Here is a 24830-nt window from a genome sequence, read left to right on the forward strand (position 1 = left end):
CGGGGCGCACGGCCGGACACCCCCCCGCCGGTGCGCACCCCGGCGGGAAGCCGAGACCGCCCTGCCTCCTCCGCACGCCGCCGGGGCTCCGCTGACAAACTCCAAGGAAGATCATTAGCATCCCTTGCTTCCCCCTTTTTTTTTTTTTTGTGATAGATTACTAAGCTGGCCACGTAGCCCTGAGGGTCACATGGCTCAGGGGAGAAGGACTGAAACTGTCGCAGGAGTTAAGAGAAACGGGCAAACAAACAAAGCCGAAGCGAGAAGTCATCTCGTGTGGCTGCTGCAGAAACAGCTCCCCGGCCACAGGGTCCTCTCAGTGAGCCCCTTCCTGCGAGACCCGCTCCACCAGGGCCGGCGGGAGGCGCGGCCGCAGCCCCTCCGCAGTCCGGCCGGGAGCCGGCTCCTGCCTCCCCGCCGGCTCCCCGTTTCCTCCGAGCAGGGAGAGTACGCGAAATGACTCTCGGCCCTATATTTTTCTATTGTTTTGAGCCGGTGGATCAATTGTCATCAGTACTGTCACCTAAGAAGCAATGATTCCGATTCATCTTGGCATCTGATTTTATTCTAATGGGTTAAATTGGGTTCACTTTTACAATTATCCCAGGTTTGACTGCGTAGTATTGCATGACAACTCACAGTTTCATCGGGTTTGGCAAAGCGAGGTTGCTCCATGAATCCGTATATCATATCACATCAGATCAGGCTGAAGTTTGCTGTTTAGCGACTCCATTTGAGAGGCTTTTTATGAAAGTGGGAAGGGTTGATGCAGTCCATGGCTGGTTCAGTGCGATTTGAAAAAAAAAATGTGGAAAGATGGCAACAACCCGGGGTTTGCTGCTCAGCTGTGAATAAGCACAGAACGAAAAAAGCGACGTGATGGGGAAACGCTCAGCTCGCTACAATATTTTTAACAGCCTCTCAGTCCTCGCCTTTTTTTAATTTCCTAATATGTTCTTTGCTTTATTAGTTTTATTTACAACCAGCTCCCCATTAACACCTCACCTGATTACTGAGGAGCTGAGACAGCTAATCAAGAAAATCCAGCAAACCAGCCAAAATCGAGAGGTGGGATTTATTTTTTGCTTCATTCATTCTTCCTATTTATTTATTTAGTTAGTTTTAGAAAATATTTTGAAACAAACAGAAAATAAAAGGCAGGTATCTGTGTGTTGGCAGGAGGTCAGGGGTTAGAAATTCACGTCAATTCTATATCAGAGGCTATGTGGGGGAGGGGGAGAGAGGGAGAGAAGGGAGGAAAAAAAAAATCTTTCCACCAAGCAGCTTGTTTATTTTAATTAACATAGGGATCCTCTGCTAGGAACAAGGAACAACCTCCATCTACTGGCTAGATCATTGCGTCTCTTCTCCATCCAAAACCCATCCCTCATCACTCATTAAGGAGGGTACAATTTTGGAAGAAGCTTCTAAGGTCTCAAGGTAAGCTCCTGCATGAGTCTTTGCTAGTACTGCAGCTATTTGGACCTCACGGATGTAATTTGCGTGGTGTTTCTTTGGCGTGTTGTTGTTTGTTTGTTTGGGGTTTTTTAACAACACAGAATGGTAGTTTTCCCAGGTGTATTCACAAATAACATTTCATGCATCTATATTTTAATCTAGAAAAATAGCAGCCTGGGAAGGCTGAGCCATTCAGCTCAATTAAAAAGAAAAAAAAATAAAAAGCCCGTGTTCTTTGCCTTTCTTTTATTTTTTTTTTCCAATGGAATGGCTCCTTTCACCTGTCTGTGAATCTGGTCTGTGAGGGAGTCCTTTTCAAAAGCAGCAAAATATGATGATTTCCAGCGGCTTAATTACAACCGGAGTACAAATCCGATTACGGTTAATATCAGACAACTAAGAAGCTGACAGTGCTGAGGTCCTGGGCGGTGAACAGTTTCATGTTAGACAATAATCTGCCTCTCCTGCTTTCTTCTGGCTGTGTGATCACTTGTTTGTGGTCAGTCACAGCGCTTGACCACGGAGATATGTGTTTGGGATTACCATGCAAAGCACCTAATTGTTTATTATTTAAATATCATCTCCTTAAGCAAATGAATACGTGGCTTAATTGACATGTTTTCAGATTACCGGAAGGTACAAGCACATTGGAGCTTTGGGGGTTTTTAATCCGGTGCCGTTTATGGTTAAAGATACTCTGCGCTTGTGTCCCTCGCACCGCCAGCCCCCGCACAGCCTGGCTGGGGAGGAGAGGGGTTGGTGCCCGAATCTGCCTGCGATGCACTGGCTTTTAACATGTCTCTAACACAGTGATCCGAAAGTTGGTCCACGGTACACTCGAGAGGACTAGAGAGAGGAGAATGATGGTGGTGGTAAAATATGTTGTATCTGACTCCGAAGCGGACTTTTAAATAATGTCGGGCTTAAAAAAAAAAAACAAAAAAAAAAATCAAAAAACCCAACAAGACCAAAGCTCCCAAAAGCAACCTATTTGAATGCTGAAAACGACATTAGCTACATTTGATACCACCGCCGAGAGATGTAACTCTATTCAGATTTTCCTTCTTTGTGTCTAGATTGCATGTAGTACCCGCGGACTTCACAAAGAGATGAGGTTGTTCATTAATAGCACTGTACTCCACCATAAGATCATAGAGCAGAAAATAGTGTTAGGATTTAAAAATAGATCTGGCTTTAACCACCCGACTCGCAGGCAACAGGATCGTAATCCTGTTGCTGTTTTTACTACGCGCTTTAAATTTCTGGAAATGATTAAACTGGAAGTGTCTTGAAAAGTTCAGGTGCTGACGGAGAGGGTGTGAAGCCCTGGTGCCCTACGGGGCGGGAGGCGGCTGGCCCGGGCAATGCCCTACGCCTGCAGCCGGGACACGCCACGGCCTCAAGTAGGGCAGGCGAAATCCAAACCATTTCTGCTTAAAGAACACCCTCTCCTCCCCACCCCCAACCCCCGCCTGAACACCCTCCCCTTTCTCCTAATTATTGTTGGTCAATTATTAATTTGCATGTAGACCTTGCCCTAAATCCTCCGAACTAAACACAAGATCGTTCACGCTGTGATAGGCTTTAGACGGTAGCCCGTGGCCAGGGAGAACGCGGGCTCCGTGGCAGAGCGGATCCCAGTGACCGCACGCTGAAATGTGCCCAGGGCACACGCTAATTGCGAAGGTGGAAGCGGCTCCAGGCAGCGCCCGGGGACCTGCGGGCAGGGGCTGCGGGCAGGGGCTGCAGCGGGATGTTCGTGGGAGCTCTCCAGCCCTGCGTGGGCAGACAAACGCTGGACTTGTGGAAATCCCCACAGCGATGTATTCCACACACACACCCCTCCTACCCCCCCTCATTAGCTTGGGGAGCCCGGGTAGAGCCTTACAAAAAGGAAAAAACTGAGAGCGCCTGTCATGTTACTAAAATATTCTGAATATTGCACATCAGATATCCTTCCCCAAATGCTGCAGAGAAAGGAGATGAAAGCGCCCTGCAATGAGGAACTGCTAATGCCGACGGATTCATGAGGGACAGGCTCACAGATTTGGATTTTAGATTCCCTGTCGTGTTCTTTTTGAGCTTTTCTCTCCCCTCCCCAAGCAAACCAGCAAAACTATACGGAGCCCTTCGTGCTATAATGGCAACCTCTCGCTACCAGCCTGCCTCAGAGCAGCGGAGCATCAGTTCGCAGCGAGGAATGAGATCTCAGGAACATTGAAATAGATTTACCTTGATCTCCTACAGGCCTTTTGGAAACGGAGAAGTCACGTTTGATGCTAGCAACAAACTTTTAGTGTCCCTTTAGGTAAGAAGTGGTCTGCCAGCATTAGGATGTTAATCAGAAAACGCCTTGGAAACCGCTGGCCTCCTTTACTGTAGCAGCAGTAGCTAGTAGCGTATCCTTAACCGTACCTGATGGAGCAGAAAGAAAGGACCCTCTAATTAATTAAGTGTGCCCAACCGGAGGAGGCTCAGTCATTTCTGAGTTTTGTTATGAGTCTGCCCAATTACTCCTAACGGCGCCATCGAGCTAAGGTAGAGACGAGAATTTAACAAACAATATTTTCGGTGTCTCTGCCTTGGACCAATACTTTGACACCGCACCTGCAGAGCATTTCGGTGAACCCGAGAGAGCAAATGCGAGATAAGCAGGGGGAGAGGGGAGAGAGGAGCGGTGCCCGCACCCGGAGCGCCAGAGGCGGGGGCGAAGCACGTTCGGGGGGCTCAGTGTCCCCACTTTAGCCCTCGGAGGGAACTGGGCTCGGCGGTCGCCCAGGGGCTTCCCCAACCCCCTTCTTTCCCCGCTGCCGGCGGACGCGATGAGTTTGGCGGTGCTCAGCTCGGCAGGGACACGGCCACAGCGGGACGGCGGCGGTGGAGCCTCCGGGAGGGTCTGCGGGGGCGGCCCGGGAGGGCGGGAGGCGGCGGAGGTCTGAGCCCGGCACACGCCGGGGTGTCTTTGGCAACCCGGGCGCCACGGGAAATGCAGACCATTCCAGGAGAACAGACGCAACACGAAACGGAGGCAGGGTGAGTTACCCCGACAACATAGCTGGACAGGAATACAGGAAAATCTAGTTCGAAAGGGAAAAAAGCCGAAACAAACCCTGAACGTGCCTGTGGAGAGGAAAGACTATATTGGAACGATTAGAAATAAACTCATCTCTAAGTGAGACTTTTTGACCTCTGTCGACAGAAATCGCTGCAATCCCCCAAGCCAGGCGGTACCTGCCGAGCGCACGGGGGTTCGTCCCCCGCCCGCGGCGGGGCCGCCCCTCTCTCCCCCCTCTCCAGGCCGCTCCACAAAAGCCGCGGGCCCCGCAACCTCTCCCCGGCGGGACTGGGGTCGAGAGGGAAGCACCTTCGCCCGTCTCCTGGAGCAGCCGGGGCGTCGCGGAGGGGCGGCGGAAAGGAGGGGGGGTGGGGATGGATTTGGGGATTCCGAGCGAACAGCTCCCGTATCCCGGATCGAATCACCTTGTTTATTTTTTCCTGATGTCTTATTGTGCTAATTGACTTGTTTTCTCCAAGGAAAGCCTATCTTTCCCTCCTTATTACCAACACACAGATTTTTTTTTTCCAGACCGGGAGTGCTCTGCAGGAGACTACGGCTCGTGGAGGGATCTGCCCTTTTTAAGGGAGATTCCCTTAGCCCTTTGAGTCTCGTTGGTTTTATAGCTATTACTCTCTTATTAAAACACACACATATATACAACACATTGATTTCCATCCAAAAGGGCTAATTACATTACTTACAGTAAATAGCAGCCCTGCTGTCCAGGGTCTAGTGTGCCAACAGAGAAAAAAAATCCAGGCTTATTTCACTTGATTGACTTCATCTTTGTGTGAAATTGTGTTTTATGAGCTGTATTCTGGCACTCGGAGGAATGTAGCAACATTCAATCTGCAAATAACATTAATTTTAGCTACTTAAGGGGGAAAGAGAAGGGAGGAAACTGGCTGCCTGAATCTTGGGTTACATGGAAGAGGTGACTCGAGGAGCCCCTGAGGATGTCTCTGGGATGCTTTGGAAAGGAAGTGGGGGCTGGGGTACTTCTTTCACTAGTCGCACTCGGGTTTGGTGTGGAGTGTCCCCCAGGGAGCAGGGAGCGCAGGACTGCCGCCAGGAAGATCCTTCAGTAGGGATCGAGGTGTCAGGAAACAGCCGGCAGCTGTTTCAGGGAAAGGCAAGGAAGAGTGGTGTGAAAAGTAAGTAGGAAAACGGGAAAAGAAGGGGAAGGGGAACAGACAGAGAGATTAGACAGGAAGGAATGCATCGCCCAGTCCCCTACACACAGTGATCACTCGCAGTGCGCGGCCGGGGAGCGGGAGGGGAGGCAGGGAGGCAGTCCCACCAGGGCAACCCCCGGTCGGCCGGGGCTGTCCCCGCAGGCTGCCCGCGGAGGGGCCGCATCCTGCTGAGGGTGCGGGCGGGGGCTCCGCGGGGCAGCGCCCCGGTAAGCGCTCCATCTGCCCGGAACTCTCTTGCTTCCGAAGCTCCCTCCCCCCCCCAGCACTCCTCCGCGGCCCCCTGGGCCCGGGGAGTGGTCTGGCCGCTCCATCCCGCCTCGGCTGCCCCGCCACGGCGCTTCTCTTCCTTCTCCCCTTCCCGCGGCGGCGGCAGAAGCGGCGGTGCCGGCCCGGGTGGCCGCGAAGAGGAGGTTCCCGCAGAGCGGCCTTGAGGGGAGCGGGGCCCCCGGGAGAGGAGCGGGGCCCCCGGGCCACCCTGCCCCTCGCCAGGCGCCGTCGCCTCCAACTCCCGGGACTCCGTGTTTGGGGGAGGTAATAAACCCCACCCCACCCACAGCCCCGACCGTAATGTTTGTCACTGCTTGCCCATCACTAGGGGTTGAGAGGAGTATGACAGGTCTTTGTTGTCTGAATAAAAATCAGCGGCAGCTCAAGGGAGAGAACTCCTCCTACTAAATTATCAAAAATGGGCTGGCTTTAGTCTCTTAACAAATTGGACAGAGCTCCGGAAAGCAGCAGTCCCAAATCCAACCTACAGGCACTGGGAACTTTAAAGCAACCAGGGACTGCTGAAAATAGCACTTCTTTTTGCTTTCTTTGTATTCAAAACTATATCCTTTCCCGACCGATTCTACTGCCCCAGGTCCAAGTTTCTCCAGTCAGGAGCCCCAGCTCTCCAGAACAGTAACAGATCCTTTAGCTCGCTTTTACTATTTTATTTTTAGAACTAATTATTATTACATTTTCTCCCCCTTGTTTGTTTTCTGCACATCTTCAGGAAGCCCTCGGTGCTTGTGCAAAGAGAAGCTCCTATTGCAACCTCCCTCCCTGCGCTGTGCGCCTCGGTGTAAACATTTTGGATGATCTAAAGACTCTGGGGTCTGTATATGGAAATAGTGGGGTGCAGAGCAGAAGAAAATACTTGTCCTTTCCGTCCCCCAGCCATGCTTTTCCACGGGATCTCCGGAGGCCACATCCAAGGAATCATGGAGGAGATGGAGAGGCGATCCAAAACCGAGTCCCGCCTGGCCAAAGGGGGACAGATGAACGGCCGAGAAACGGTAAGAAATGAGCTGGCACTTTTTGCAAGGGAATCCCCGCAAGCATGGACCGGCACCGGGACAGACCTTGACTCTGGGAAGAGAAAGGCGCCGCTTCCCCCTTCCCCTTCCCTGCCATCCCTTGCTTGTCGAAACCCTTCCGAGGCTCCCTGTAAATCCACCCGTAACGTTGGGTGCTATGCTGGCCAGGCTCGGTTATACCTTTGACTAGTCAATGTTGTTGTGTGTGCTCTATGGAGCAACGGGGAAACTATTTTAAATCATACCAGGGAGGGGTTTCAGCCCTTACGGTGGAGCAGCCTTTTGCCCCTGTTCGGCCGGCCGCGGCCGCTCTGCCCCTTCGAGCAAGGCTGCGGCTGGAGCTCCCGAGGTGTGCTTTGCTTTTTTTCTGCTCTCCTGGAGCCTCCTAAATTAAACCTCAGACCGCTAATGCTTACTTTTTGTAACTGTTTTTGGTCCGAAATGTGTGATTGATACAAAGAGGCACCGCTCTCTCTGAATGTTATGCCGGCCGACTACTTTGCTTAGAAGTAACATCTCTTAGTCAAAAGGACCAAAGTCTTCAGATATGTACTAAAGGATGGCGGAGAAATCGAGTGTCACGCTGGGCTTTGTGCAAAGCGAGATCTCCCTTTCTCCAACTTGTAGGGCTTCCGCCGATCGCGCACAAGGCTCTGCACACAAAGTAACGGCCTGAAAAACTGCTTTAAGGCTTTGGGCCATAGGGTCCTTTCCCCCTCCTCTTAAATAAACTCACGCTTTGTTATATGAGGATTTGCAAGGTAAATTTAACTCGCCTTTTCAATTGCTGCAAAAAAAAGGGGGGCGAGGAACATTACTTCGGATTGGAAAATGAATGCGGAGTTGCCACTTTAAAACAGTTGCAACTTTAGAACAAGATGTTTGGGGGTTTTTTTCTCCTGTTACTTTATCAGCAAATGCTGCCCCAAGTTTCACGGCAGAGCTTTTGTCTCCGCCGTCCCTCCATCTCCCTTTGTCCCGAGCGACACTCCTCGTGGGGAGCAGATCAATGGGAACTTGCAGAAGTTTACTGACAAAAAGATGCTAGTTTGAGCTGAAACCAGCCTGTGTCACCTTTCTACCCGTGTCCCTAGCCGTGCTGGTGAGCGTTCACGTTCCCTGCTCTTTACATCATCCACCTGTCTTCTTTTTCTTACTCCTGTTTTAAATGGCCTGACTTTGTTTAGAGATGCGGTTTCGGCTCGTTTAAATACAGGTAAAGATTTGCCGTAGAATGAGTGCAAGTCTGAACTCTCTGCCATAAACTTTCGGAAGAGGAAAACGATATTTTCCTGCTTTAAAATGCTGTTCCTGTGAAGTGCTCTAAGATTAAAACTCTAAAGTAATGGGGAAGCCTCAGAGTTTAACTTCAGTACCTTAGGAAAGAATGAGCTCTGCTTTTCTTATTACGGCCTAATCAGTTGCCTTCAGGTATTGACATGACCTTATATCATTAGGAGAGGTTTACTGGTATAAACACGAAAGCTGAATCGCGGTAACACTTTACTAGCGGGGATGGTCCCGGATCCCCCTTAAACTTCCCACTGGGAACAGAGTTTGGTCCCAGAGAGCAGTGTCTTTGTACGAGCCCCGGGCCCTGCGCAGGACCCGTCCCCAGCCCAGCCTGCCTGCCTGCCTGTCTTCCTCTCCCTGTCTCATCCCTTGTGGTGTGGTTGTTTTGCAGAACATGCCCCCCATGAGCCCCGAGAAGCCTGCTTTGTGTGCTGGTTGTGGAGGGAAGATCTCAGACAGATATTACCTGCTGGCTGTTGACAAACAATGGCACCTCAGGTGTCTTAAGTGCTGTGAATGTAAACTGGCTTTGGAGTCAGAACTCACCTGCTTTGCCAAGGACGGCAGTATTTACTGCAAGGAGGATTACTACAGGTACAGCAATAAGTCCCTATGGGTTCAAAAGTACATCCCCTCAAAAGACATTATGAACCGAAACGCTCTTTTCTCCACATGGGCTTTCAAAGGTAGCTTTTCGCAGTCAGCGATTACTTAATCCTGAAAACGCGTCCCCTCCGAAAAGTCTCGCACGTTTAAAAACCGGACGGACCGTCAGGGGACGCGCTGACTGAGCATGTGTGGCGGTACACAAACAGGCGAAGGCTCTCCCGCTGCCCGGCGGTTTTCCTCCGTAAATACCAGCTTAAAACCCAACAAAAATTTCCCTCTGCCCGGAGCTTGCCGGTTTTCCCGCGGTCCGGGGACCCACCGCCCCGGCTCAGCCCCACGGAGGGTGCCCGGACCCCGGGAGCGGGCACTGCTGATCCTGATCCGTGCCTAACAGCTGTCCCGGGGTTCAGCTCCCCGCGGCACTTCTGGTCTTGACAGGAATGCCAGGAGAGCAGGGACCGATCTCCCCCACCCCGTCCTGCCCGCGTCCGTTCGCATGGGCAGCGGGAGGGCTTTCGCCCAAGTCCTGAGAGAGTAGGTCAGCTCGGCGCCAAGGGCGAGTTGCTTACCCTGGGACCCCAGCACCGGCTCCCGGAGGGTGTCCCGACACCAGGAGGGCCAGGGGCCACAGCCGGTGACATGGGTCGTCCTGGGGCCGGGGTCGGGGCCAGGCTCCCTCCCGTGGCCGGGAGAGAAGGCGAGCGGCACCGGGGGCAAACTCTGTCTTTGCCGTTCTAGTTGATGCCCACTTTTCCGTTTCCTTCAGAAGGTTCTCCGTGCAGAGATGTGCCCGCTGCCACCTTGGGATCTCAGCCTCCGAAATGGTCATGAGAGCCAGGGAGTCGGTTTATCACCTGAGCTGCTTCACCTGCACGACCTGCAACAAGACTCTGACCACGGGCGATCACTTTGGCATGAAGGACAACCTGGTTTACTGCAGGGCCCACTTCGAGTCCCTTTTGCAAGGAGAATATCCCCCTCAGCTGAGCTACACCGAGCTGGCTGCCAAGAGCGGAGGGCTGGCCCTGCCTTACTTTAACGGCACTGGCACGGTCCAGAAGGGGAGGCCCAGGAAAAGAAAGAGCCCTGCCTTGGGAGTGGACATCGTCAGCTACAACTCAGGTGGGAAACACACGCCGAGCCTGCCTCCCGTTCCCCCGAACAGAGCGTTCTTGGGCTTCCTCTCAGCTAGGCAGTGCGTGAGTAACTCAGCCAGGCCAAATCTTGCTTAACCATTGGAAAATCAAACAAACAGCCCTCTGAGGGTTGGAGCGTTTGCAGGAAAGCTAACAGCAGCCCTCCTCAAAGGCTGTCTTTGCCTATTAATGTCAAACACCCAAACTTAGCCACTTCCCAGGGTAAAGAAAAAAAAAAAAGGAAAATGGAAAAAACCCCAACCCAACCCCACATAGCTCTTTCTCTGTAGGAATCTTAGAGATAGTTTATCATTATTTATATTTGCTTAGCTAAAAGCATTTCACCATTTAAACCTCAAATTAGAAGTAACCAAATGAATCAGAAAAAATAGAATAAAAGGTATAGTATATGGCTCCTATGCCAATGTACTATGCACATAACTCGATTTAGATATTCAATTTATAGTGATTAATTCTTCAGGCTGAATAATTCTGTTTTACTGGCACATAAATGATCAAACTGTACAAGAGGTCAATGAATGCATGTTGTTCCATGTAACTAAACACTAACAAATGTAATTAAGGAGAACGGTTTCTATTCTCTCAGCAGTAGGAAAGAAAAAAAGTGTTATCCTGTATTAAATATCTTTTCTGACTCCAGTCGCTGAAGTACCCAAACCGTGTATAAACAGACAGTGCAAGTGGCCAGAGGCAAAGGACTTTCAGGTCAAGCAGCTGAGGCAGAGTTTCATTAGATGGAAGACGAAAGCAGAGAGGGTAAATATGAACTAGCAAACTCCTAACTCCAAAATTATTTTAGCAAAACTCAAGCTCCCGATGGTCAGTAACGAGGAGAGAAAGCTGTGGGAAGCAGGAGAGGTGCAAGGTGCTTCACCGCGAAGCGGGCAGCCGTCCCGGCCGGGACAGGGAGCCGGGGGCTCCTTCCTCAGGGCTGCGAACCGCTGGCCCAACCGGGACAGGGGTCAAGGCCTCCCCTTCTGACAATCGCGGTCGATAGCAGTGCACCGCTATCGGTCCGGAGCTCTCTCCCCTCCACCAAGTTCATTGAGATCCATAAGGAATCCTCCACCGCCCCCCTGTCCTCCCCATCCCTCCCCCAGCACCTCCTCTGGGGCCACTCGTGAAACGGGCTTTAGCTCGGAACCAGGGAGCTGTGCAAGGCGATTTCATCTCCTCTGATGCGTAGACCTTGGAGCCAGGGTAATCACTGCGCTAATTGTTCCTTGTTAATTGAAGATGACATTGGAATCCCTGGCTACGGAGCAGCTTCCAATCAATCCTGAAAGCTGCTAAAGAAAAGGGAACCTGTAGCGCAGCCAGTATTCATTCAGCCCAGGCTTCGAATGGTGGATTTTCCGTGCGCCCGCGCTCCTCTCTGTGCTATCCCTGGTCCACACACTATCACCCGAATCCCCAGATTCATAAAGGGAAATATTAGTAGAGATAATTTAGCGTTAGAAGTAGGACCAGAAATTAGAGAAGAATGAAGAGTAGGATAAACCCCTTAAACTTCAGGACTCAAGAGAGACATTATTTGCGAAAGCTGACATAGCTTTTGTGTGCTAGTCTTAAAACTCCCCTTCTTTACAACAACGGGTCATATAAGATGTACCACTGACTCCAAATGAGATTAAAAAGCACTGCCCGTTATGAAAATCCATCTCACTGCATTGAGATCTCACAGAATCCTCCGGGCAACGGACAGAGAGAATAAAATACCCCAACAACAAATCAACAAACGCTCGAATATGATGCTTTGGACTCAGGCTAGATGGTTGAGAAATCTGTTCTGTTAGGGCCGTGATTTTATTTTTTTTTTATAAGTATTATCTAATAATGTCCAGGGTTGACACATGGTCTCGAGAAAGTACAGTTTGCAGCCAAACCGTGTACCCGGTGCAAACGACCCCAGACCACTGAGCCACTGCGCTCCATATCCAGGGGGAGGAAAACAATTCTGTAACAGTTACGAAATGAGTTGCGGTCGATGAAATCTCTTCTTGAGAGAAAAAAAAAAATCTCTAACTAATTGGCAGCCACTTTCCTGTACACACTTTTCGTTCCCTGCCTTGTGACTCGGTAACTGCTCTTGCACGTAATTATTTACAAAGGGCAAGCAGTGCACAGAAAATTAAATGTCGGACACACCATTAGCGCTTCCAAGGCAGGAGTGGGACCCCGCAGCCCATCCGGCAGGCCAGGCGGGCCGGGTCCCGGCCATGGCTGCGGTGGTGCTGCCCCTGTTCCCCCGGGACAGGAGGGCCGAGGGGCCCCGGGCTCAGCCCTGCCCCGGACTCGGCTCTGCGCTAAAGCGCGCCCGGGCCGAGACACAGCGCTCCGTGCTTGCAGCTCCTCACCGACAGCCCAAGCTTCCTCTTGGCACTCCGTGTTCGGTGGGCACCACGGCTTTAACTTCCCCGGCAAGCCAAGGCGGTGTCCTACCGAAACAGCCACCCCCGCGGGTGTCCGTACCCATGTGCCAAGACACTATGGGACACGAACCCGACCTTAAAAAACGAAACTCCGGCGAAGCTATAACAACTTCCCCCAGCTGAGCATTAGAGTGTGTGTATTCACAGGCCGTCCTGCAGGCCCTGGCTCAGATTTGCGCCCACATTATGTTTCAGGGGAGCTGAGCGCAGGGCCAGAATGGAAAATCCGACCCTGCTGCCGGATCTACAACAATTTTTCTCTTCTGTATTTTGTTTGGTAGTTTAGTTTCTGTTTCCCAACTCATCGGTTGTAAAGTGGAGACACAACAATAAATAACTCAAAATGTTATGAGGTAAAAGTCATTCATACCTGTGAGCTGTCTGGAATTAATGTGAAAAATGGAAGAAACTATTCAAAAGTACTTAAAACATTCAAGGCTTTCTCTATATTACCTCTTATATCATAGAATTAATATGTATTTTGTGGGAAACTGTGTTGACTTACAGCTCACAGGATATAGAAATGAGATGGTGAAGAAGATTTGCCTAGGAAAATATTTTACACAGCTGTTACTCAGAGCTGTTTACTTTGTTTCATTATATGTATGTATGTGAAAAACTATGAAGAGTTCCCTTGAAGAATTCTTGGCAATAAGGGGCAAACTATTCTAGCTCTTTTGAAAGCAAAATTAAACAACCCTCCAATCCCACTGCAAAGGAATGAGCAATAATGTCTTACTTGATTTTTTTCTTCCCCTTAATTTTCCAGGAGATAGTGCAAAACTCTGCTCTGTGATTTGGCCAAACCACATAACACTGTTTCACCCATGTAAAACAGAGAGTGAGTTGTAATCATTGTACAGGACTGTCTAAGGATGCTTGGAGCTCTCTTCCCATTTTCTCTTGAAAATAAAAGCTGAAATAAAGTAAATCACAGAAAAAAAAAAAGAGGAGTACAGAAGCAAAAGCAGTAAGCGGGACAGAGGAGCCTGAGGAAGTTTGTGTTGCTACTGTAAACCTAGGAAAAACAACACAAACAAGCAGCTTGCAACTCTGAAGTAAAATCTGAGGGCTGAATTCTGGTACTCTGATTTATGTCAGCTCATAAGTTACGGCCCACGCAGTTCGACTGAAGGCAGTGTGATTGCTTGTGAAAACAAGTAGTAAATACAATCCAAATCTGGCCTGATATTGTTTTTAAGGCAACTTTCAACTCCTGATATTTTCAGAAGTGTCAGCCTACTTTGTTTGAAAGCGAAGATATACTTCTTACCAAGACTAGAAGCAAAGCTAGCTATAATTAAATATTCACCTGATTTTCTGTCAAAGTGTTGTCTTACCAGCATCTGTTCATGTTGACTTGTCTTATATTTCAAAAGAGAAAACATCTTCAAGAAACTTTTTATTTTTTCCTGGTTTCAAGTTGCTTTGTCTCTGTTTTCTTTCTCTCTCTCTCCCTCTTTTTAAATTAGGAGTGGGGATCAGCTAGGCCTTGTAAATAATCCAGTAACTATTGGAAGGCAGTTCAAAAGTCCAAATGAAGAAGTATTGAAACTTGGTTTAATTTACAGACATTGTGAAACATTTTTAATTAGATCTTCTTTAATTAATATTCCCTGCTATGATGACACATTAATTTTCTTCTGTGAGACTAAGCTATCTTTATAAAATGAGATCCTAGAAATTGCTAACCCTTCTGTTTAAGCTGAAAAGAAAAATATAGATATATTTCTTACTTTTTTTTTTGCCAATACTGTTATTTCTTTCCCCAATATGAAGTAATGATGCCACTTTTCCCAAAGAGCTGCAACTCTTGTACATAATTCACACCCATAAAAGTGTAATTTGAAACAAACTTATCTTTCATAGACACTTTGAAAATCCTGAATCAGGGGAATCAGGGAAATCAGGGAAGCTCTCTTCAAGTTTTCAGCCCCTAGCTGGTTGCTTGTAGAAATGTCCTCAATCAGTATCAAGTAAGAGCTACTGCTGATTGGGATTGGGATTGAGGGACTGAATCAAGCCTTGATGCAACTGCTTTCTAGACATGTTTTACAGATTAAGGTGTTTGAGCAGTTCATATAAACTCTCATGCAGAGTCCAAAAGCATTTATTTTATCAGCAAAAACACTCCAGATTTTACGCTTTCTTGATGAACTGTCATAAGAAACTTTCCTGCTGCACATCTCCTTTTATAGGTGCTTGTGATTTGGGGAAAAGCTCAGGAACGTTCAAAATGCTGGTTTGACCTTTATTCTTCTCTCAAGCTAAGAGTGTTTCAATGAGTGAGATTTCAAAATCTGAATGAGATTCCAAATGACTCTTTGAATGCCCAAAGCAAAACCATCACCACAGGGAAAAGACTAAATGCTAAAGGAGAGAAAACTTTCTAAATCTGCCCTTAGTAGATACAGGCCTGGGGGACACAGCATGTTTTAAGAATAGGAAATTATAATATTCTGGATCTTTTTGGGTCTGATTTAATTATCACATCTGTACTTTTCCATGTACCATCTTAGCCCTTTCTTCCTTCCTTTCTCTCTTGTTTGCTTCCTTCTGAACTGTATGAGACTTAAGATTTTGCCTTGGTTCCTTTATCCTACGTGATGCATGGCCACTAACTCCTTGTTCCACTTTGTTTATTGGACAGGTTGTAATGAGAATGAGGCAGATCACCTGGACAGAGACCAGCAGCCTTATCCCCCGTCCCAGAAGACAAAGCGCATGCGCACCTCCTTCAAACACCACCAGCTTCGTACCATGAAGTCCTACTTTGCTATCAACCACAATCCAGATGCCAAGGACCTCAAGCAGCTTGCCCAGAAAACAGGCCTGACCAAGAGAGTTCTGCAGGTAAGAAGCCACATCACAGGCTTGACAGCATTTCCCCCTACCCCTGCTAGTCAATAGCGTTTCCCTTATGTGTAATAAGAGCAATATACATAGAAATACTTTTGCTAGGTGTGTCCCTAGTGGGTGTGCAGAGGGGTATGGTGTTACGTGGCAGGAGTGTCGGATGTATGCCTTACTGCCCCAAGGCAGCCGAATATGAAAGTGTGATTTATAATCAGTGGCAACCTCAACATGAGGAAACTGTCTTCAGAGTCTACCAACCCAGCAGATATCCTGGGATTGGTAGTCTCTCCATGGTGATCTCACTAAGGGTAGAAGTAGCAAATATACTAATTTTATGCACACCGGGTGAAGCCTTTGGGCTCCCCAGAAGTAGATAATGTGGCCCCTCACTAAGAGATCCCCTGCTATGACCAACAAGCTTTGACCAACATGATCCTCCAGGACCAGCTGGCTCCCTCTCTCAATGCTTGTTAGACATCTGTTATCATTAAGGGCCTACATAGTCAAAAGTCACTTCCCTATGAAGGACAGCCTGGCAAATTATGTTAAAACCCCCCTATGTGGTGTGTGTTAGCTCAGTGAAGTTAAAGTGAGGTGTGTATTATATGCAGAGTGCCAAAGAAGGGCAGAGATTGAGGTAGGAGAATTTATTAGCGGCAATTCCTTGTCCGTGTTACACGTCACCTAAAAGATTTTCAGTGAACCTTACAGAACAGAAAGACTAGGTGACCCATATCAACAGTCTGTATGATAGAGATGGTGTAATTACCTCTCCTTCCTCTTCAGCATTTTCAAATAATCAAGACAAACTTTCAGCCTTGGCAAAAATCTGCTCATTCACCCTTTACCTCAATCTTTATCATGTGTCTTGACCCCAAAGCTACCCAACCCAAGGAACACTACATGGCCATCAAGAAAGTTGCTTTCATTTGGGGATTGAATGAGTAGATTTTTCTTAGGGCTGCTCTGAAAGGGCTGCACGTGGGGCTGTGATGTTCCAGCGAGCATCTGTAGCACTGGGCCTGTGAGAAAGGCGGTACCACCAGTAGCAAGAATGGCTGTAGAATGACTTAGGTGATGGGCCACACACAAAAGCAAACATCAAAAATGACTTAGGAGCAAGAACAAAGACAAAAATGAGCAAAACAAAAACAAGCATCGGTAAAGAAATCAATTGGGATTGGTTTGCAGGTTTGGTTTCAAAACGCAAGAGCCAAATTCAGAAGGAACCTTTTGCGGCAGGAGAATGGGGGTGTCGATAAAGCTGATGGCACCTCACTACCGGCACCGCCCTCAGCAGACAGCGGCGCACTCACTCCACCCGGCACTGCGACCACTTTAACAGACCTGACCAATCCCACTATCACTGTAGTGACATCAGTGACCTCTAACTTGGACAGCCACGAATCCGGGAGCCCCTCACAAACTACCTTAACAAACCTTTTCTAACATTTCAGGTTTTTTTTTTTTTTTTTTTTTTTTTAATTCTTACTCTTCATTATTATTATTATTATAATTATTATAATTATTATTATTATTTTCAAGCCTTTTTTAAAAAAAAAAAAACAACAAACCAACAAACCAACAAACAAACCCACAGAATATTTGGGAAAATAAACAGCTTGATGTGTAGCATCTGCAGCCACTTGGCAAATGAGTTTGAAGTCATATGTTGCTATAATAAATGAACATTTATTGTTGTTAAATTGTACTCAAATTTTTTAAATTCATCAAATGACCTAAGAGAAGGTTTTGAATCATTCTCATAAGTGCCTCTTAAAATTGTATGTTACTTATTTCCAGAACCTTGAAAAGAATTGATTGTTACCACAAAAACAAACAAAAAAAAGTTTCTTTCCCTTCTCCATAACCAGATAAAAGCCAGCATCAAAAGAATGCTGTTTCAGGATTGTATGTTCACTTTCAGCATTTAAGAACCCTAAATTTAATTTCATTTTTATAATGCATCTAAAAGTTTTGTATGATTTATTTTTTTAAATGTTGAATAACAAATACAAAATTAACGAAACTAATCATTGCAACAGTCAGACTGGAAGTGCCAGTGCTCTTTTCTAATGCATAAGTCACAAGCCTGATCCTCCCTGAGCACTGGGGATCTCACTGGGATAGCTAAACGCTCCTCTGCCAGTTCTTCACCCAGCTGGGACGTCCTTGGCCACCACTGAAAGCCATGCCTGGATGGAGGACTTGGAGAGACCCAGTGATGAGAGTGCATGTGGGTGAGGATGGCAGGATCAGGCTGCTGGTCTCCAGATTTGTGTCCTGTACATTAAGAAGACAAGATCTGGGAAAAACCCTCCAGAATGAGCTCGCTCCTATAAGAATATTAGTAAATTAATAATAACAGAATAACAATGCAGGTGAGGAGTCCTACTGATCTGAAATATTGCATAGGGAGCGGTTTTAATTTTTGTCTGTCAAGCAGCTCTGATTTGGAATTAAAAAGAATAAAAATTGCAGTTTGCTACATGGCTTTGATGCCATACAATCAAAGTACACAAGAGGTTGCCTAGCTACTTTAGTAAGCATAGAAATAATTTCCAGGAAGGTGCATGCACATGTACTATTAAAATGAATTTTTGGTAAATCCTACTTTTTTTTTTTTTCCAGGGAAAATGGAAATAAGCAAAATATAATTTATTAAGATGTTTAAGGAAAATTATTTCAGTACAATTTATTCATTACTATTTTGAATTTACTTTAGATGTTTCCTGAGATTGTATCAGACACTTGGTTTAACACAGGAACTTAAAAATCTTTAGTTCATTAATATCTCTAACATATGCTTTAACTTTTTAAACTTTGTAGAAAAGAAAAAACTGTTAGCAAAAATCGTACAAAACCAGGAATTGGCAGTGAATAACTTTAAAGCCGATAAACTCAGAAGCCTTGTGGATGCTGATCTGAATACATTTCTTAGTTTACAGTAGTGATCTTTCTTTTTTAGTTTTATTTAAGCTAAAAGTCTGAATGGTCTGGGCAGTGGTGAATGTTCATTTGTATCCTTTTATTGTAGTTGAACACCAATTAGATTGTGGAGAGTCTCAGAAACAAAAACGAACAATAACCAGTCAAGATCTATGTCTTGCTTTTAGTGGATTGTTAAGAATAACTTTGCACATATACCCCACTTTTTAAACACCATCAAATCTCTTTTTGGTGGTCAAAGTGGCTATTTAATATATTTTAAAGGTGTCCTTTTTGGCTGTATAAATGTGTGGTTACATATTGACAGTTCACTGCCCACATTAAAGTGCATTATTGTAATTTTTGCTCAGGGTTTTTAGAAAATTAGCACAGAAAAGTAGCTTATTTTTAAAAAAAGATGACGGAAGAGATGTTAACACTGTAATAGAAGAAAGGTGTGTTTGCCATTATATATTTAGCAAGTATGGTTATCATCTTCTACGGATATTGAATCTTGACTTTTCCTATTTCTATTACCTTATGGGCATTTACCACTAACCAGACCAAACGACCTTGGTAAGGCTGAGATCTTTATTAATACACTTTTACAGGTAAAAATATTGATACTTATAAATTTTGTTCTTTGACAGAACAATATATGGTACTAGAGATCTACTTTATTAAGTAGACTAATTAAAACTCAGTTCTACTATGTGCCTTATGATATACCTTGGGAGTAAGTTTGTGAAAAATCAGGATATATGTGTTGTTTGTTAAATTAACTGTTTTAAGCCCTTTTGACACCTCACTAGTTTTGTACTGTTTTACCTCTTATTTCTGAAACTCTTTTTATGGTGTATCCTGTTAGAGGGGACAAACATGTCATAGAAAGCAGTTGTGCACTCTTTCAGATATAGTTGATAAATCCAATAATCTTATATATTGAGCTTCGTGTTTATAGTACAGTAAGTGGTCTAGCAAAATTGTCCATGTTTCTTTGTTTATTGATAAATGCATTGTATAGAAACTATTTCCCCTAAATATTTATGGACCAAACAATTGTGATATATCCTATTAAATTTGTGTGAATAAACCATTTTGAATCTAAGGAGTTTTATTTCCCATCAATTTTTCGTTGTTGGTTTTTTTTTTCCTTTTTTTTTTTTTTAAATTTAAAGTCTACGTGTACCAATGCGTCTCTTTACTTTTATGGTACCTATGAACAATTGGTATTAAACACAGAAACACAGCCTTTTAAATTTTTTAAAATATGGTTCCTTCTTAGGTTTTCAATTTCTTCATATTCGATGTATATGCTACTGCTGGTGCAATTTAGATTTTAGCCTTTTAAGCTCCTTTTTTGAACATACAAAGTAATGCCCCACTGATTTGATATTGAAACCCTGTCTTAGACTTCTAAAACTAGCAGCTAAAGTAATTGCATGACAAATATAACCTAAATAGTATGATGAAATGAATCAAGATTTAATGCTAGGTATATTGAACACAAAATAGAATTGCAGACCCCGAAAAGCCAGGTTGCTCTGTAGTTTAATAAATTGTCACTATGATTTCTTTCAGGGAGAACAAATCATGGGGCATTACAGCCAAACATCCCGACGTTTGAAAATTCCCTAAAGTATTAAAAGAAGGGGAAAAGTTTGATCGGAAATCCACTGCAGTGAAGACAAAGACAATATTAGGTTACGATAATCATACATTTAAAAATCTATTGAGCCAAAAAATAAAAATAAAAGACTTGATGTCATTTCCTGAATGTTAACAAAACATATGTTATTTTATGGTGTCTAATTAACAGAACTGAAGGCTTCAACAAATTGTGTGGTATCAAAAACAAATTTAGAGAAACTATGTATAAAACCAGAGCAACCTGGCAGCAATCTACCCAGCCCATATTCGACGAAACCTTTTCTTTAAAAAAAGAAAAAAATCACATTTGTCAAGCACAAGTACTTGTAAAATAAAATCCGAGTGCATTCATTCCACTTGCTTGCTAATGTGTACTAGTCATATCTGTTAAATGGATTTTTGTAAATTCAAAGAGAACTTTTCACTCATCCAAGATCATAGGAATCAAAACCCAGTAACTTTAGTACTATTGTTTCCGAATTAATTTTCTTTAAATGAGACAAATCTGCATGCACTTTTCCATCTGTCACATATAGTGTACATTTCTGTATAATGAATTTCTCTTTGATGTTTCTTGTATGATAGCTTTCATTAATAAACATTTTATTTGATGCAAACATAGTTAACTTTATGTAAACACATAGTCAATTGTTCCAACTAATTTAAACTTTTCTTTTGAGAAGAAGCAGTACAGTGCAGTTCTAATATGCTATATATATCTAAAATCAAAAAGAATGAGGTAGCAATACTGTTGCACAGTGTAAAATTATTTCTTTTGGTGTTAACTTTTTAATTTTTTAACTTCCTGTATAAAACTGACGTTTTAAAAATAAATTCCCATCAGCATCAACAATAAAACAACCCCCAAATTCTTCATCAATATAAGAAAACACGAGCAGTACAATATGTAAAATCCTCAATGATGTCTAGAGTACAAGGATATAATTTGTGGATCCCTGAGCTGTTTACATGGTCACTATGCAATGAGCAAGTATGCTACAGAAAGTTGGTCCTAAGATTCCCAGTCCAAATCACAGATGATTTTTACAAGCCAACAGGCAAGTGTAACAATAACCACGTCTTAGTAATGAGGTTTTGTAACTGTTAAGCAACTATTTGCAGAAAGATTTTTTAAAATATATTCCTATTTAGCTGTATAGCCAAAGCATATGTTAAACAAATTAACATATAAAAGATTTGCTAGAAAATCTTTCATTAAGATGACATTTTTATTATATACTAATGAACCCTATGTAAACAATGTAACTTTTATGAATGATGGACATTAAATATTTCACTTACGTGTATCCTCAGCATTTTGCATGTTTTCTTAAGCTTTTCCAGTTTCAGAATTCTAAAAAGAAAACCATACAATTCTTAACAACATAAGACAAAGTTATGTACAGATTACTGCAGCGATCTCTGGAAACTGGTAACAAGAGTGTTCTAATGGCAATAAAAAGGTATCATTTATTGGTGGTAATTATGAGAAGAATTGTTTAAACAACAGTTTTATAGTATGTTGTAAAGTTCTATTGAAAAGGTTAGCATAGTGAACTTAATTCAAATCAGCTTGATCAGAAATTTAAGTATATTGTGAAATTCTTAAACTGAGCCTTATGAATATTTATTGCTGTAGAAAGTAAGTAAATGTAAGAAAGCAATTATTCATGTCAGCCACAATGTGGTTTCCCCCTGTTGTCCACAGAAAAATATTACAGATTTCAATTATTTCAATCAGTAAAGAACTTGGTGGTGATTAGGACCAAGAAAAAAACCTATGTGCCATAATTTTTCTTTTATAAGTCACTCTATTCTTCAGTAAGTTGAATTTCTTCTCCTCTTGGTTTTATATTTAACAGAGATATTTCTAGTCTAGATACTTGTCTGTATGTTGCATTTTTCACCTCATTTAAATTAGAAAAATAAATTAATTAAATAATCCTGGTGAAATACTGAAAAAATCATCACTTATTAAAATAAAACCAGGATAAATTTATTTCTCCGTGTCTGATTAGAGGCATAAAGGATTGATTTTTCTTAACAACACTGTGCTGTTTGGAGACAGTCTTTCACACAGTGCTCTGGTTAACCTGACCAGTATCATTAGACAATCCAAATTTTTTCAAGGATGCAGAACTGTCTCCTGCAATAAGAAAGTGACCATGTTGAAAGGATAGCATTATCTGAGAAAGAAAGAAAGGAGTAATTTCAAGCAAAACTTGAGAGAATGCAACACAAATGTAGGTTTTCAGTGTTGTCGTGAGTGAGAAATGTGTTGGGGGTCTTTCTAGTGGTTACACATTCATGTCTAAACACAGCATTTCTTTGCTCCCCTAGTCTTCAAAGAGAAGTCAAATTGCGCAGTCCTAGAACATCTCACTCAGAATGATTCACCAGAGAAATGGCTTGCAGGACCAGGACGAATGACAGGAGGCTGACACTGCAGCCCCCTGAAATTGGTGAAATTTTCTCTCTCTGGTTCTGTGGGCTTTGAGCCAGGAGCTGAATGAACATGGAGATGAAATTACACTCTTGTCTCTAAAGAAAGCATAACCTTCAGAATGAGACAGAATATATAGGACAGAAATGCTGCTCTGTGCTTTGGACTTCATTCTTCAGAGCTGCTTATCCAAGCACCTGGCACATGCATTAAATTGACTTCAAAATATTTCTTCCTCCTTCAGCCAAATACAGGACACAAATTATACTACTGGAATTTCCAGAAGCTACTGCAGTGTCAGAGACTTTATTCAGTTATTCTGCAATGTTGAACAATTCTTTTGCGCTTCTCACTTGACACAGACTTATCTCGACACATACCTATATACATATCCTTGTCTTGCCTTCAGATAACCAGTACTTTCATATTTATTTAAGTCATTCAAACCTACAGGAAGCAACTCTCCATGCTTACACGTTCTAGCAAAGGCAGTTGTCGTAATTTTTGTTCTGATACTCCTTTACATTTTTCTGGAGTAGATTTTATAAGTTTGTACTTTTGTATGTTGGGTTTTTTTGTTTTTTTTCCATAGCTCTGGACCGAAAAAAAAGTAGTGCTTAATATACTTAAGTGTACAGATTATTTTGCCAGTTTTTCCTGTAATATCTAGAAAAACAAGTTTACTGCAATCATTTAATTCCTGGCTTGCATGTTACTATAAGGTGTTCCCCTCTGTGACTGATTTTACCATAACAAATGATATCAAATACAGAAAATTCTATTTTTATCTAATATGATTGATATTAGAAATTATAGGATTTTTTTAGCCGCACTGATTTCTGGCTCAAGCATGCTTCTGTTTTTGGAAAAGGGGTTGCAAACAACTATCCTTTGAAATTTCTGGTAGTTGCTACTGCTAGGAGCAGAGAGCTAGACTTAAGGCCAGATCTAGCTTCACAAATATTAGTGTTATTTCCCAGTTTGCTCTCTTTTCAAATTGGGCTTTAACAGAGGATAAAAATACTGTCAATAATTATTTTTCTGCAAGATAATAAAAGTTATATATGCTTTCCTTTTGCACTTCAGTTTCACACTTCTCTTTTTGAGACTGAACAGATATGCAGTATTTTGAATCTCTGAGACTGCTGCTTATAGCAAATAATTAATAATGGAAAGAACAAGCTAAGAAATGGTTATCAGATTGCAAATATAAGCAGTCACTGGGAGAGATGTGGTAGTTTTTTATTTAACATCCTATGAATTCTTATTTCACCACTTCCTTTGAGGAATTTGGACTTAACGGAGAGTAAATGATCAAGTAGATTGCTTTGCTACACACACTTTGATCCCAGAACTGAGGTGTAATAGAGTCTAATTTGTAACAAGAAATTCTCAGGAATAATTATCTAGCAAAATAAAATATTATTGTCCAATATCCTAAAATCAGTAAAATAAAATGCAACATCAGGAAAGCTGAAAGCACCAATTGCTATTATATCTTAGACATAAAGATACGCAGGCTCATGATTTCTGTTTAATTCATAGAGGATAATTAACTTTCCCAAACAAATACATATCCCATCACAATAGGGAGCCATGCATGTAGTGCCAGTAGGGACAGTTAAGATCAGTTTAGAAAGTAACAAACTTGGCAGCTTGGAGGTGAGTATTTTTACTTGCAAACATAATTGCATTATTACTGCTCAGGCTGCAGCCACAAGTGTCAGACAACACCTCTCATTTTCTTTTCTTGCTGTCCAGAAGAATATTTTTTACTTTATAAGAAAGAGTGTGCTATGGAAAAGAAAATTAAATGGGCATTGAAAAGTACATTAAGATTATGTGCCTTTTATGTACCTGCTAGCACATTTGATATAAAATGCTGCTGCACTGAGGCTCTGAATATCAGTCTTGCAAAGTAGGTTTTATCAGTCTTGCAGACTGATATTACAGCTTTCTTTCTGCTTTATTATTTGAAGATGCCTTGCTTCTTATATATGAGGTTATATAGACAAGCTGTAACTACATCAGCTGAAGTAATTTCCTAACCCATTTTGTCAAAACATTTCTTAAAAATCTAACCCTTGGACAGATATGTTTTTTGTGAATCTGGCTGGGGTAAATTAAGAAGTTAGAGCTTTTGCTGTTCATTGTGACCTAATAGAAATAGTTCATCTGTCCAGAACTTTTCTACACATACGGTAGCGTTAGAATTGACTGGAATGAATCAATTTCTTCTCTATTTAACCCGTAACAGAGCACTAACATGACAGCAACTACATAGTAATCTGTGGTTCAAACTACTAATTTTAACCACTTTTGGTGTTGTGGAAGAATCAAAATCGAGAAGCTCTCTAGATCACAATTTATCACTAAAACAGTATCATGAAAGACTATATGACTTGTAGTGCTCAGACCTTTTATAAATAACATCCAGATTCTGAGATTT

General features: G+C 43.6%; 2 protein-coding genes across 10 annotated transcripts; both read left to right on the top strand.

The window, feature by feature from the left end:
• The first annotated feature begins 644 nt into the window (after nt 1-644).
• Nucleotides 645-21245, top strand: LHX9 (LIM homeobox 9). Of its 9 annotated transcripts, none has more exons than XM_017832964.1 (7): nt 645-1068; nt 1308-1440; nt 6874-6992; nt 8698-8900; nt 9682-10037; nt 15155-15357; nt 16552-16924. In XM_017832964.1, exons 3-7 carry the CDS (start codon nt 6876-6878, stop codon nt 16807-16809), a joined length of 1137 nt encoding a protein of 378 aa, XP_017688453.1. In that variant the 5' UTR covers nt 645-1068; nt 1308-1440; nt 6874-6875; the 3' UTR covers nt 16810-16924. The 9 variants fall into 9 exon arrangements, with proteins under 9 accessions (XP_017688453.1, XP_017688448.1, XP_017688449.1 ...); XM_017832959.1 differs by having other exon boundaries at nt 6710-6992; nt 16552-16809; XM_017832960.1 differs by lacking the exons at nt 645-1068; nt 1308-1440 and adding an exon at nt 4430-4491 and having other exon boundaries at nt 6710-6992; nt 16552-16809.
• LOC108506172 (basic proline-rich protein-like) lies at nt 4445-6387 on the top strand. The gene is made up of 3 exons (XM_017832877.1): nt 4445-4491; nt 4658-4919; nt 5959-6387. The coding sequence occupies exons 1-3, from the start codon at nt 4445-4447 to the stop codon at nt 6385-6387; spliced, it is 738 nt and encodes a 245-aa protein (XP_017688366.1).
• Nucleotides 21246-24830: the final 3585 nt, after the last annotated feature.

This window comes from Lepidothrix coronata, unplaced genomic scaffold, assembly GCF_001604755.1.
Source record: "Lepidothrix coronata isolate B3197 unplaced genomic scaffold, Lepidothrix_coronata-1.0 Scaffold209, whole genome shotgun sequence".
Taxonomy (NCBI): domain Eukaryota; kingdom Metazoa; phylum Chordata; class Aves; order Passeriformes; family Pipridae; genus Lepidothrix; species Lepidothrix coronata.

Coding starts and splice junctions, on each gene's coding strand:
- LOC108506172 (XM_017832877.1), top strand. CDS start 4,445: ATGCAGACCATTCCAGGAGAACAGACGCAACACGAAACGGAGGCAGG. Junction 4,492..4,657: donor CAACACGAAACGGAGGCAGG/GTGAGTTACCCC, acceptor CTCTGTCGACAG/AAATCGCTGCAATCCCCCAA. Junction 4,920..5,958: donor ATTCCGAGCGAACAGCTCCC/GTATCCCGGATC, acceptor TTGCTTCCGAAG/CTCCCTCCCCCCCCCAGCAC.
- LHX9 (XM_017832959.1), top strand. CDS start 6,819: ATGGAAATAGTGGGGTGCAGAGCAGAAGAAAATACTTGTCCTTTCCGT. Junction 6,993..8,697: donor AGATGAACGGCCGAGAAACG/GTAAGAAATGAG, acceptor GTTGTTTTGCAG/AACATGCCCCCCATGAGCCC. Junction 8,901..9,681: donor TGCAAGGAGGATTACTACAG/GTACAGCAATAA, acceptor CGTTTCCTTCAG/AAGGTTCTCCGTGCAGAGAT.